We start from the raw sequence: 14,459 nt of genomic DNA, 5'->3' as shown, positions 1-14,459 counted from the left end.
ACAATTACATGGGCATGAAATACTGAGTTCCTTGTTTAAAGTACAGTTTTTCTTACCTGTAAAGTATTCTTTTCAAGACATATGTTCTTTGAAATAGATACCAAATACAAATACAAATAAATATAACCTAACCTCTGATTAAGAGGGTATTTGAAAGGTTCTGGTGGGTTGTGCCTGGAAGTGTGTGCTTCCCTTGCTGCAGAGATTTGTATATACCCATCTTAGCCTTTCATTTTACTAACCTTGATTCAGGCGATTGTATCATTCATGTGTAGCTTGGCAAAACTGTAGTAGCAAGTGATGTTTAAAATATTACTTCGATCTTTATCCAACACTTTTTATGAGTACTAAATTGAGCAAAGTATTTTGACACGTTTCAACAAATGTAGTTCTGTTTCACTGAAGGCTGTTTTGTAAACCATAATATTTCGTATAACTTTCATTTGCAAATTTGATGTTTCTGTGTATGGGTATACATGGAATAGGTTTGCTTGTTTTTATTTTGTTAGTATTTCTGTAAAGATGGTGCAAAACGTTTAAACTGCTGTTTTAGCGCCTTGTCCTTCATCTCCAATTTATGGTGAAACCATTGGCATTGTGGTCAAGGATTGACCGTGAATCTGATCTGGGAGATTTAGGATTTCACCAATGGAGACTTTGGTACCGCAAAAGTATTGAACTGCCACCAGAAAATCAAGGAATGTCACTAGACTTGATACTGTAGCAGTTCATCTGTTCAAATGTGGCAGATCTGCAAGTGGTCATTTGTTCCATGTGACATTTCCTGGAATGTATTTTTAGGTGGGCTTTTAACCACGCCCACCGCATGCCTATCACTATCACTCGTTCATTGGCTTGCCATTCAAAAATCCTTTGTTATCATTGGTAAATGGTTTACTTTTGTTCCTTCATGGGGCAGTGTTGTTACCGCCTTGGCCAACAACTCTGTTACATGGATAATTGCACTATTGCCGTTATGTTTGACTGCAAGCAAACTTCTTTTTCCTTTTGTGTCTCTTTCTCGCTCACGGTGGCTATGGCGCTTTGAATCAGCTCGCTTATGTCAACTGTTTTACTTTTTATTTTCCATTTATGTTGGGAGAAAAGTCCCATTAAGAATTCAGAACGCTAATAGCTCTTACTTGAGCGAATGTGAGACCCCTTGCATTGCAAATGCTTGTTTATATCTGCCTTCGGGGCAAAAAACGTACAGCTGAAAAAGTCTCCACTTGCTAGTTTTTCCTACATTTTTTTTTTTAGCATTTATTTAATTCAACAATTAGTTTCTTTTGAAAAATCATGGGCTATATACCTGAATGACCACTTGCAAAATTCAGTCTAGTTTTCAGAAAGTTCTAGCTTTTCCAGTTTCACCCATGTGTTGACACCTGTTTCCTTCGCAAACTATCAAGTTGGTTGAAACTAGACTAAAAGATTTTTTTTTAAATGCACTTCCAGTAAAAAAAAAATGCAAAAGCTATGGTTGAAAGATGCATTGGTCTTCTTTTACAACTATGCTTGTTTCTGAAAGCTGGGAATATATGATCTTCCCAGCACAGCATTTTTTGTTGATGCCATTTTTAGGACAAAAAACTGTTTTCTTGCACAGCACTGTTTTACAATTGTTTTTCAGAAAACCCACAAAATGTTGCAATATTTTGACTATAGTCTCGGTTCCTGCCAGGGGAATCGTTTTGCAGTATTTTCCTGGATAATTCATCGAGGTTTGGTCCAGGCTGCACTGTGCTCCTTCTGGTACTGTCTTTTGTAAATCTCTACACTTGACCAGCCTCTGGTTTACGGTAAAACTACAACTACGATTTACCAATTTCACCTGCACAACTGCTAACCCTATTTCAATTTTGGTTTTTCTCTCGTCTAAGTCTACCCAAGTGTTGCAGGTACCATCCTCCTACATAGAAGCACGCATCTACCGATTTAATATAAAATAAACTGTAAAACGAGACGAGAAATGGCGAAGTAGCCTTGGACAGAGAAACAAATGTTCCTTTAGAGAATGGTAATGCAAGTTTCTAAGCAACCGTGGCCAGGTAACTACAGAGTAATGACCGCTGGACTCGATCGTGACAGATGCATTTGTCTATTTTTGAATTTTAAAAATATAAAGTGGTCTGCGTACGCTCTAACATAAGCCTCATAAAAATAATTGAATGCTTTTCTGTATGTAAAACGTATACGATGTTTGTGAAACCTTGCATCTGGAAGAAATGCCACTCATTAAGTGTGTCTTGACAGTCGCTAATGTATTCTTGCTGTAATAGTGTCTGAATCCGAGCACACTGCCGATCCGTCAGCGGCTCTGTGGCTGCTCCTGTGCAATAAGAGATACAATAATGAGAGCGAAGCGAGTGAAGGCGGGTCCCCCAAAGCTGTAAAATGCGCCCGCAGTGGCCGGACTGCCGGCAAAGCCATTCTCCGAACGAGCCTGTTTATGAATGCCGCTTGTTGGGAGTCGCTCTTTCTATGGTAATTGCTGTCTTTGATTCTTGCATTAAGTCAAGTGCACCTGAGGCTGTAGTGCCAACACAAGCAGAAGGATAGATTTGCGAGAAAATAACTGCTGTGGTAGGGCAGTGTCTCCGGAGCTGAATGGAAAGATGAGAAGATCAAATGCTTGCCTGCCAAGGTTTGCGTTGTCGGGTTTGCGTTGTTTTCTTTAGGGTTTTGCCTGTTCTTGCAACCTGAAGTGATTGATTCAGAGCATCCTATGGGAACAATGATGTTGGGCGTGGAGGGTAATTGGCAGAGGAGGTCACAGGGTCAGAATGTAAAAGTGGAGGAGTCCTTGAGGAGGGTGCTTATTCCAAAAGGCGGGAGTTCGCTGGAAGTAGAGTTCCAGAGCTTTTGGCAGAGCATGTTGTCATCATCACATTCCGTTAAGTGATCGTGGACAAAATAATTTCCCTCTGTCAGCCTTAGTTTCCAAATCGGCCAACATTAGGAGCCCTTACAAACCTATAAAAACTCTACATTTATATTTAACACGTTTGTTATCCGCTAAGTGTTTTTCACATTTCTCATTTGTAGATAAATAGACAATATTTGTATCGAATGTAATTTTTTTAAAACTATTTCCGTGAATAAATTGTCAAAATGGACAGATGCAATGGCTGACTTAGGCACAAACAGGCTGCATTTTAGGATATTTTACTGGGTTAAGTAGCAGAACCTCATTCTTTGGCTCCTGAATCATGACCGTGAAAGCTGTATGCTGCACTGTCTATATATCCTGTCAATAGTTCCCACCTTCTCCGCTGTAATCTTTAGCGATGTAAAATGCTCAACAGTAAATGGGATCTCAGTCTCTCTGCAATGTGTCTGGACCCTTTTAAAGCTCCACGGTGATATAAATGTGTGTACATCAAAGTCTTGCCAACCCCTAGGATATTACATTTTAGAGTTTGATACTTTTAATGCACATGAATGTGCATGTAGCTAGTGTCTACGTACGGCTAGTGATACCTAAAAGTGGTTGGGTGGAATAGTTACCACTGATACACTTTGTTCTTTTCAAGCTTTACCTTGGATGGCCTCACACACAAATGTACCCATACACTCACTGTTTCTTACTCACAAGCACGCACACACACACACACTCCCCCACCCCCCCACCAATCCCCCCACCCCCCCTTGAACTTTTGGGCAACAGGTGTGCTGCTTTAATAGTGCAGCAGGAGCAGCAGCACTAGGGTCTCTGCCCTAGTGCAGCTGCTGCACCATTGATAGAGGCCCATGCACAGCCTCTCGCAATCTCCCCCTCACTCTAACTCCCCCTGCTTTACTCAGTCTCTCGCTTTCAAATATTCATAGTCACTCACTCATTGATTCTCACTCTTTCACACCCACTGACACTCTCAAACGCAATAACTAACAACACAGTCATTTGCAAACACATTTTCACTGACACATGCACAGAGAAGCAACACTGAATTATGTGTTTTTTACTCAACTTTCTTCCTTTGCTGGCAACAGAGAGGCTTTATGACTGAGCAGAGCAGGAGTCTGGTGCTGTTAGTCCTTAGGTGGAGCCAGATAGAGCAGTAGTGTCAGGTTTATGAGGAAAACCAACCTCAAGCCCTCTCCTAGCTTCTTGGTAGGACTGGAATGGAAGCACATACTATCAGAAGCTGCGACAGTGCTAGGGATCCTGCCCCTGCTGCTCGCATGTGCTTGCGTATCGCTTGCGAGACGTGTTAGTATTTAGAAAAGGGCTCGGTGCACCGTCCATGTCACGTCAGTGTCTTTCATTGGTTTGTGGGCTTGTCTTTTAAAATCTGCTTGCTTTCATTAGTAGACAGCATGCATACGTCATGCCTTTTCCGGTGGTTAGCCCTCCTCGTGTGCAGTGCCCAAGTACTGAAAACATAAGAGGCTCTCTGTTTTCCGTCCGGTTTGTGGACTACTTTTTATCTTTTTTTACAGTGCGATCTCGCTTGGCAGAAGTCGAGCGCTTTGCATGACATTGACCCTGTTACATTGTTAATTGCACTTTTGCCAGTTATGTAGATAACTGCACTTTGTCGATAGGTTTCACTACGAGTGAACTGTAGCAGCGCGATCGCGCTCTTTTTTTTTTCTATTTAATGTGGCAAGAAAAGTCCATTTGGGAGTTTACAACTGCTAATAGCTCTAACTCTGAGAAATGCGAGACACGTTGCATTGCAAATGCTTGTTTAACACTGAGACTTGTTTATGAACTCCTCTCACTTTGCAGTCGGGTTAAAATAAATAAAGTGAATTATGTGACAAACCTATGGGGGTACATGAAGTGTGAACGCACAACAAAATGTAAATGAACTGTACACATTCAGCAGTTAGGAAAGCAAAATGAAGCATATTTTGTAATTCTGTAGGGTGATGGTGACAAAGATTGTAGTAGGATCAGAACCAATCAAGACACTTTTTACTTGCTGATGCACAATTAATAAATATTCACTGAAACCCGATTTCCACACATTCTTTTGCGTGCAATATAGTTGTAGCTATAAAACTGTCTTTCTGTGTAAATTTGTGACCATTTCAATGGAAAATGTGCTGTCTGCAAATAACAATGCACTACCACACAATGCTTTATTACTTTTAAAATTGCCCGCCTCCTGTCCATTAAAGCTAGGTGGTCACAAAAGATTGTCCTACTAAAAACTTGGTCATTCTTCTAACAAGTTTGGGAAGCCCTGACCCACAGAATTCCCTCTCTTAGTTCCTTTATGTCCTCCCAGCATCATTCTTTGTCATAACTGGTGAGTTAGAAAGATGTTTAAAGACAAGCCAAGCAAGTGGCTCAGTTAACCCAATGTCTGGTATTTGGTAGAATCCTGGCAGTCCACTTGAAATACTAATTATATCAGGGTCTCCCTCTCATCTGCAGTTCAGCTACTGAGGGAGATTTGGTCCTTCTCTGAAAGACATCTGCTGTTTCAGGCACCTAGGAATTTACAAAACAAACCTCATAGAGGTTCTAAATAACTCTGAAATTGTATCCCAGGGGTTGTCTCTCGAAGGCTTCTAACAGCATTTCCTGTAAAGCCTGTAGTTTCTGGCCTTCAATTCCTCTCTGCTTCTCCTCAATGGTCACTCAACTCCCCTCTCCTACTGTCAACTCCCCTCTCCTACTGTCAACTCCCCATTCTCTTCTTCTCAGCGTGAACACTCCCAAAATGACATCCCATGTGCTTAATCACTGCAGGGCCGCACTCCTACAGACATCTGTCATACAGACATAGATAGAAAAAGAGTAAACCCTGAAACATGCAACTCCTGTTTGATAAACAACTCAGTGCTGGAATAAATTAGGCTGTTAAGACTAAATACCATTGACACACCACCAGTGTGCCAGAATTGCACCTTCTCTAACAAGGACTCCCTGGCAATCACTAGTGTTGTAATCCTCACATAGGTTACATTGAGATACCTGCTTCAGAGTGTATGGAATCTGTACACCGATTGTAATAATCATAAAGCAGAATAGAGGGTTAATGTAGCTGTTTCAAAACACAACATGTAAACTAGAGGTCACAATGTGATATTTTATCTAAGACAGCTCTGTGGGTTAATGCTTTTTTACAATGGTCCTCTTTGCAGATTTCAAGTTATAGTCTTGGTACTATAGCTTACTGTGTAGGCCTCATTCTCGTGCACCTCATTTTACTTATTGAGTGACTACATGCTGGAAGCCAATCTTATGCTAACCAGTTTTGGTTCAGCTCCATCAGAATTGTCCGGTCTTAACTGCTAGGCCGCCTCTCTCCCAAACAGGAACACAATCCCAGACCAGTTTCAGCCCTCTGGGCCTCATAAATTAGGTTAAACCTTAGTGGTGCTGTTTTACAGCGGTCTGAGGTAAACTTACTTTGGTAACTTTGTACACACAGTGGAGCAGCATGGAACAACCAGGTGTATACATTTGCAAATTTGCTTGGGTTATTCTATGTCTTCAAAATAAGTGATGTATGTAGTGTTGGCTAATTCATGTTTTTAGATTGTTTATCCTCTCTAAGAGTACAATTAACTTTTTCTGTTGTTAAAGAATTGAAATTTCCCGTAGGTTTTTCCGAATTCATGTAACGGTGTCTACTTCAATGCTCCTTGCAGGCTACCCCAGCAGTAACCAGGCCTTGCTTTTGTTGCGTAGCTGTGGCTCCCTCTTGCCCGAGCTTCATTTGTCGGAGAGAACCGAGCTCGCCCACAAAATATGGGACAGATTGCAAAATCTAGGTAAGATCCTGGCGCCCCTTAATACAAATCTGCCTTTAACGGAAAATGAGGTAATAAAGTGGTTTGAAAATGCTCTCCCGTGGTCACGGGCAGACCTCAGATACTGGAAAATAGTTCAGCGTAAGTCGTGCTGCCGATTTATAACGGAGAAAATGTCAGTTCCTATTCTGAGAGTAATACTGACACCTAGGGGCACTGAAACAATATAATTATTTATAGCTCGGTGACTGATGATTTGACCCGCGCGTTCACAACGAGATATTTTTAATATTATCCAAATGTAATATTTGGTGTGTTTTTTCATTAAAACCTGGTCACGGTAATGCGCTACATGCGTAGATATTTGGCTCGCCAAAAGTACTTTTTCGGTATGCAGATAGGTCACTTCTGGGTGTGGCACGCTCTCTGCGTAAGAGCAAGTTGGTCACTTCTGGGTGTGGCACGCTCTCTGCGTAAGAGCAAGTTGGTAGATATTAAAGCGGCAAGCACCTCTGACTGTAAATGTTATTTTGGCACCATTACTTTATGTAGTCTGTTTTTGTTTCTCCTTTAGGAGCTGTGTATGATGTGAGCCATTACAATGCCTTACTGAAAGTTTACCTTCAAAATGAGCACAGGTTCTCGCCCACCGACTTCTTGGCCAAAATGGAAGCTGCAAATGTTGTTCCAAATCGGGTTGGTATTCACACTACCATTTCTGCATGGCGCCTTATTTCGTGCACTAAGCTATAAATGGAAATAATGGAGTCCACAAAGCGCAAACTCCAGCCTAGTGGGTCAACAGGGCCGTAGGAGACAATAAATTTCTGGGGGGGACAGGGACAGCCTTGGGGACTTTCAATCAACCCTATACAAATCGCTCGTTGTTTACGAACTGCAGGCTCCGATAAATATACACAGTCATATATATTGGAAGTGAAATAGGGAGAAAGGAAGGCATGTTTTCACAGTCTGAAAGTATCTTTTATTGTTATTTACATTCACAAAGTAATTAGCTCAAATATGAAAATAACATGTTGATTAACCTTGCATCTTCATGCACCAAGCAAATCAAGGTAGGAGGGTAAAAAGGAAGAACATACCCTTTGCGCCCCACACCCATCATGCCCTTCGCCTCATGCCAATTGGAACCGCACTGGAGAGATCAAAAGCGATTAGGTACAATAGTTGTAAACTGTGCTCGGAAACCATAGTTCTAAAAACACTTCTACTCCTGTGTGTGATCTTGGGAAGCTCAGCTCCACATCATTCATAACTAGGAGCATTTCAAATGAAGAAGCTCTTGGAGTTACAGGCTATATAACATGGATTCTGTAATCTCTGTATAAACTGCAGTCACTAATTTCTTTAGAAACGGCTGTTTGTGATGCACCAATTCACAGCGTGTAAAGAAAAGACATTCACTGATTGTAAAGAAAAGACATTCACTGATTGTAAAGAAAAGACATCAGAAAATGACTATGATAGGGTTATTACATCGAGTTCAGACATTACAATGCCTTCAGCCAGAGCTAGCAGCCAAGGTAAAAGGCAGATCAGGTCACAGAGCATAATTAATGCAGCTGTTTAAACCAGAAAATGGACTGTTGCTTTTCTTTCTTCTGCTCTACTTTAATAGCTTGGAATGACAGAAGCTATGCACTAAGGTTTTAAGTGGTTTGTGGGAAAGTTGGAGGTGTAAAATACCCCCTGTGTACATAAGGATATTGCAAGTCACTTTAAAGTTCATACCTTATAAACAAGCATTGGCGAAGTCAATAGGTCTCGCCTATGGAAGTTCTATTGCCTTTGCCAATGTGTTTTAGCCACCCTGTACACTAGTGAGACTACTATTCAGCATGGCTCAAAGTTAATGGCATAAAGGAGAATGATGTGTCATCGACTGGTGTGGCGTAGTATCATGGAGTAAGTAGAGTGCCCTAGAATGGAGCAGTAAACTTTAAAGGAACAGGGGTCGCTTGAAAAAAAATGCAACACCACTCCCATAAACAATGATATTAAAGTAGTATGCAAATGAAATGTTTTATGCATTTATTCAATCAAAATATAAAAGATCAAATGTAGTGGGAAAACATCAACAGGGGAAATCGAGAAAGACTGGTATTCGGGCATTACACAAGTTATCTGGATGACCCAATGTCGCCAATTACAAGAAAAATGTAAAAAGTAACCTGTATAGTACAGTGGCTTGGAGGAGGCTGGCCTGGTTTGTAGTGGGCACCTATGGTACTTACACCTTATACAACGTCCAGTTATCCCTTACTAGTGAAACGTAGGTAGTGTCTAGATGCCAGGCTCTCTAGGGGTGGTTGTAGTCAAGTCTTATCTAGGAGACATGCAAAACTCATGCAATACCACCGTAGTCACAGAGTACTCACACACATGAAAGAAAATACTCAGTGTTACAAAAATAAAGGTACTTTATTTTAGTGACACAAATGCCAAAAGTACCATAGAGACTATACTCCCTTAGGAGGTAAGTAATACACCAATTATATACACTAGTATGCAGCAATAGCAATAAAAACAGTTAGAAAACAGTGCAATTAGTGAAAATCACAATGGTTAGAAATGGGCCTAGGGGAAACACGAACTATGTACTAAGAAAGTGGAATGCGAATGTCGGTTTCCCACCTAGGCAAGTGTGGTGTGTAGAGGGGCGCTGGGAGTATTAGAAAACACCAAAGGTAAGTAATAAAACCCACCTCAGAGCCCAGGAAAGCAGGAGTAAATCACAGTAACTTTCCTAGAACACACAAGAACACGAGACAGAAGATAATGCAAGAACCAGAAGATACTTCTAGACACAAAGGGTGGATTCCTGGACCTAAAGACCTGTGGAAGTATGGGACTAAGTCCAAGAAGCACAGAAGAGTCCAGGGAGGACAGGGGCCCCTGCTAACCCGAATCAAGGTGCAAAAGAAGAACCACTGGTGAAGTCAGTACTGCACCCAAGAAGATGGATGCGAGTTCGTGGTTGGTGCAGATGATATCCCACACCGGATGGATGATTGTAGTCTGGTTTGCATCGCTGGATTCCACCAACAAGCCTTGGCACAGGAAAAGCTCATGGTTAGCGGAAAATGGCACTGCCTGGGACCAGGAGGGACCTGGTGGACTCTACCCAGGAGGAGGAGTCAGAGGGGGCTCTCTGCAACTCAGAGAGCCCACAGAATACCAGCCAGCGCACACAGGAGTCCCCCAGCATGGAGAAAATGGAGTTGCAAAAGGAGGCCCGCGCAGCACAAAAACAAAGGATCCCACACCGCCAGAGAACCACTCAGGAAGCTGTGCATCTCAGGAAGGAGTGCTGGGGGCCGGAGCTACATTGTGCACAAAGAATTTCATAGAAGGATGCCACACGCCTTAGCAACTGAAAAACACGTGGTGCACGGGGTACTGTCTTGCGTGAGAAGGCAAGCTCTTACCTCCACCAAAGTTGGACAGTAGGACCATCGGGACCACTTCAGTCTACCACCCGTGATGCAGGATCCATGCAACTCGTCAGGAGAGGGGACCCATGCAGATGGTCATCGTTGCAGAGAGGTGCCTGCTGAAGCAGGGGAGTGACTCCTTCACTCCAAGGGAGATTCATTCATTCTTCTGGTGCAGACTGAAGACAGGCTGTCCTCTGAGGATGCACAACCGGGAAATAGCTGCAGTTGCTGGCAGGAGCTGAAGTTACAATGTTGCAGAAGTCATCTTTGCTTCGTTGTTGCAGTTTGTGGAGTTCCTGGAGGGTCCAGATGCAGTTTCTTCAGTGAGAAGGTGAAGTAAAGGATGCAGAGGATCCCTGCTGGAGTCTTGCAATCTGAATCTGAAGAACCTCCCAAAGGAGAGACCCTAAATAGCCCTGAAAGGAGAATTGGTCAGCTAAACAGGTAAGCACCTATCAGAGGACGGCTCTGACACCACCTGCTGGCACTGGCCACTCAGATGCTCCCGTAGGTCCCTGCCAACTTGGAATCCAAGATGGCAAAACTCAGGGACCCTCTGGAGGAGCTCTGAGCACCACACCTGGGGTGGTGATGGACAGGGAAGTGGTCACTCCCCTTTCCTTTGTCCAGTTTCGTGCCAGAGCATGGACTGGGGGTACCTGATCCGGTTTAGACTGGATTATGTAAGGAGGGCACCAAATGTGCCATTCTAAGCATTTCCAGTGGCCTGGGGAAGGAAGCTACCCCTTTCAAACCTATTTCCAAAGGGAGAGTAACTCCCCTCCCCAAAGGAAATCCTTTGTTCTGCCTTCCTGGGCTTGAGCTTCTCAAGCAACAGGAGGGCAGAAACCTGTCTGAGAGGTGGCAGCAGCTGGGGCTGCCTGGAAAACCTCTGAAGGCTGGAATGGCAATACTGGGGGTCCTCTAAGGAGCCCCCAGAGTGCATGAAATCATAAAACCAATGCTTGCAAAAGCCTTGGGGTATGATTCCAACATGTTTGATATCAAACATACCTATGTTCGGAGTTATGATTATGTAGCTGGGAATAGGGAGTGACCTATTTCCAGTACACGTGTAAAATGTCATCCCCGCACTCCTGAAGTCTGGGGAAAATGGTCCTGGAAGTCGTGGGGGCACCTCTGCTAGTGCAGGGGTGCCCTCACACACAGGTACTCTGCACCCTGCCCTCAGGGCTGGAGCGCCTGCTCTAGAGGTGACCTATAAGTGACCCGGTGCAGTGTAATTGGCAGTGAAAGGGTGCATGCACCATTTCACGCAGGCTGCAATGGCAGTCCTGCAGAAGCCTTTGCATGGACTCCCTATGGGTGGCAAAAGAAATGCTGCAGCCCATGGGGATCTCCTGGAACCCCAATGCGCTGGGTACCCAAGTACAATAAAATAGGGACTTATAAGGGGGCACCAGTATGCCAATCATGGGTGAAATACTGGGTTACCAGTATGCAACAACCATAATTTAAGGGAGAGAGCATAACTACTGGGGTCCTGATTAGCAGGATCCCAGTAGACACACTCAAACACACTGGCAAACAGGCCAAATGTGGGGGTAACCAAGCTAGAAAGAGGCTACTTTCCTACAAGGGTAGCATCCACAATAATGAGTTACAAGCTTTTATACACCCACTTTTACATGAATGACTCAAATAGTGAATCAAGAAGTCATTAGCTCATAGTACCTATGCTTATGCCAACTTATGTACAATATCACAAATTCAAGTCAAGGTACTTTGGTCGATGATATTTCGATCCCCTAGAAAAGTATCAGGATCATCCTAAGCCTTCGTTAAGCTTGAGTTAAAAAGGTTACAGAGTGCTTGTAACCAAAACGGCGAAGATAAATCTGACTCACGTCTCATATGAGTGACAAGGCAATCAATGGAGATCTGAATCTCTAATCAAGCGCCAATGCCATAAAGTAGTAGTAGAGTGGAGTAGTGTCACAGTGTAATAGTGTCAGAAAGTGGAGTGGTAGAGTGCAAAGGCATAAATAAGAGTGAACTGGAGTAGAGTGAAGTAAAGTAACGTGAACTAGCGTAGAGAAAGTTGGGTAGAGTGTTGTTGAGCGTAGTACATTGTTGTATAGTGGAGTGGCATAGAGGGTTGTGCAGTGGCGTTGAGTAGATTATCGTGGATTAAAGTGGCATAGAGTGGTGTGGAGTGGCATAGAGTGGATTAAAGTGGAATGGAGTGGCATATAGGGAGTTACAGAGTGGAGAAAGTGTTAGAGTTTAATGGAATTGAGTGTCAGTCTAGTATCATGGAGTATAATGTCAGAGTGAATTGTCGTAGAGTGGAGTTGGGTGGTCTAGAGTGAGGTGGCATAGAGTACAGTGGTGCAAAGTAGATTGGTATAGAGTGCGTTGGTTTTGAGTAAAGTGGTGTAGAGTGCATTGACGAAGACTGCACTGGTTTAGCATATATTGTAGTAGCGTAGAGTGGTGAAGAGTCGAGGGGCGCAGAGTGGAGTGGCACTGTCGCGTGGGCTCTCATTATTCTAAATGAGACTACTGGATTTCTAGGTAGCAGGATCGATAACGGTGTGGGGGACTGAGTCTGACCCACGTGTAAAGAACTCCGTCACCATAAACCCGGTTTTTGCTCCGGCTAACTAGCAGTGCCTCATTTCTCCCATGTGGAAGGAATGATTGGGCAGCCGAGCGCATGACATCTTTGGAACTTCTCAGGGAAGTCGTGCTTACTCAGATCCAAACCAACTCTCTTATTTCCAATATGATCTCATATACAAATGACAAAGACAGTATAAGTTTTATAATGTTTTAATAAAACGACTGTATTTTAAATATTAAGGCGTGAGCCGCAATAACCAGAACGATACAACACAGTAGGATTGTGATAGTTACCAGGAGAGTAAAACATAAAAACAAAGCTATCATATTGTCAAACAGTTTCTACTCTCCCTCTGCTTGTTCTATCTAGAGCACAGCATGTTAAGCTTCTAGCTTGCCTATTAGTATCACTATGGGGATATCAGCCCTCATACCTGAGCAAAGACCTGTGATCTTGGTTCAGCATCTGCAACAAGGCAGTCCGCGTCAAGTTGTTTTTCCCTGGTCGGAATCTCCCTCTTGCGTGTACTGGGACAAGGAAGTGATTTTATAACTAACATGTCAGCGAGATCACAAAATGTCCCTACGCAGGAATGCCGAGTCTAAACTCTTACCACGTCTATCGGCAATGTACCAGACTGTATCCTTGACTGAAGCACAGAGTAAATATGTTATGGAGAACTCTAGTGCAGAGTAGGCAAAACAGTGTGATATGAATAAAAAACAACACCGTAGAACTGGCTATTTGAAAAATAACAGTACGAAGCCTAATAAAAAGCATGTAGAGCAAAGTGCACAGAGGCTCTAAGCTATTAGTAAATGAATAAAATATATTCAGGGCAAAATGCACAAAGGCCTAAAGCCTGAAGCTAAAGCGCAATGAATACGTAAAACTAACCACACTACACCCTCCCCTTGTCGGTAGCAAGTGGTTCTAATAACATAAAAGGATGCCCTAAATATAAACCAAATCTAAAATAAGTATTTCGACAAGGTGAGAAGACAATAAAGTCATAAATTTAGGTAACATGTGAGCACAACCAAATTCAATATAGTGTCAATTTTGTAAAAATCCAATCATCAGACAGAAGCAATAGAACATAGGATTCCTCCACCTCGATATATGTCAATATCGGAAGATCCACGCCACAAAGTACCATGGAGCAGATGTGATCCAAAGCCCCAAAACCACTCAGGGCGGCACCCCGTGCAGGGCCTATGAAAGAGACAATACCATCTTCCTCCAGGAAGGGAATCTCCTAAACTGCCTCACGAAGCAAGCGCATCCGTAGTGCACAAGTCTGGGAATGAGCCCTCATCGGGAACATCAACAGATCAGTATCGACCATTGGAGGGCGCTGCAATGAGAGACAGAGAGCCAGTGCGTGTTCAAACGAGCACCAAAGGCACCGAAACACGGGTTGCACACAATCCAAAACCGGTCTGAATGACAGAGACCAGTCGCACTCCAAATGTCCCAGGAGTGTTGCTCCAAAATGCTGCATCATGCGTTCACGACACAGCTGCGCTGATGGGAGCAGCAGTACAGGATCTCGTCGTGACGGGACAGCCATTGCGAAAAAATAGCAATAACAGCAGACTCCAGCCAATAAAGCCAAAGTAATCGGGAAACCCCCAAAAATGCTTCCGAAAATAGAATGTATAGCCGAAGGTATCAAACCGAATATGGAAGAGAAGGTG

General features: G+C 43.2%; 1 protein-coding gene across 2 annotated transcripts in view; it reads left to right on the top strand.

The window, feature by feature from the left end:
• LRPPRC (leucine rich pentatricopeptide repeat containing) overlaps positions 1 to 14,459 on the top strand; it is a 576,320-nt gene that overhangs the window by 106,514 nt on the left and 455,347 nt on the right. For both annotated transcript variants that reach the window (XM_069233999.1, XM_069233998.1), the window contains exons 3-4: positions 6,613 to 6,735; positions 7,289 to 7,410. In XM_069233999.1, coding sequence (XP_069090100.1) covers positions 6,613 to 6,735; positions 7,289 to 7,410 — 245 coding nt within the window. The remainder of the gene's footprint in view (positions 1 to 6,612; positions 6,736 to 7,288; positions 7,411 to 14,459) is intronic.

This window comes from Pleurodeles waltl, chromosome 5 (assembly GCF_031143425.1).
Source record: "Pleurodeles waltl isolate 20211129_DDA chromosome 5, aPleWal1.hap1.20221129, whole genome shotgun sequence".
NCBI lineage: Eukaryota > Metazoa > Chordata > Amphibia > Caudata > Salamandridae > Pleurodeles > Pleurodeles waltl.
The sequence above is the reverse complement of the archived record's forward strand: the minus strand, read 5'-3'. Positions and strand labels throughout refer to the sequence as shown.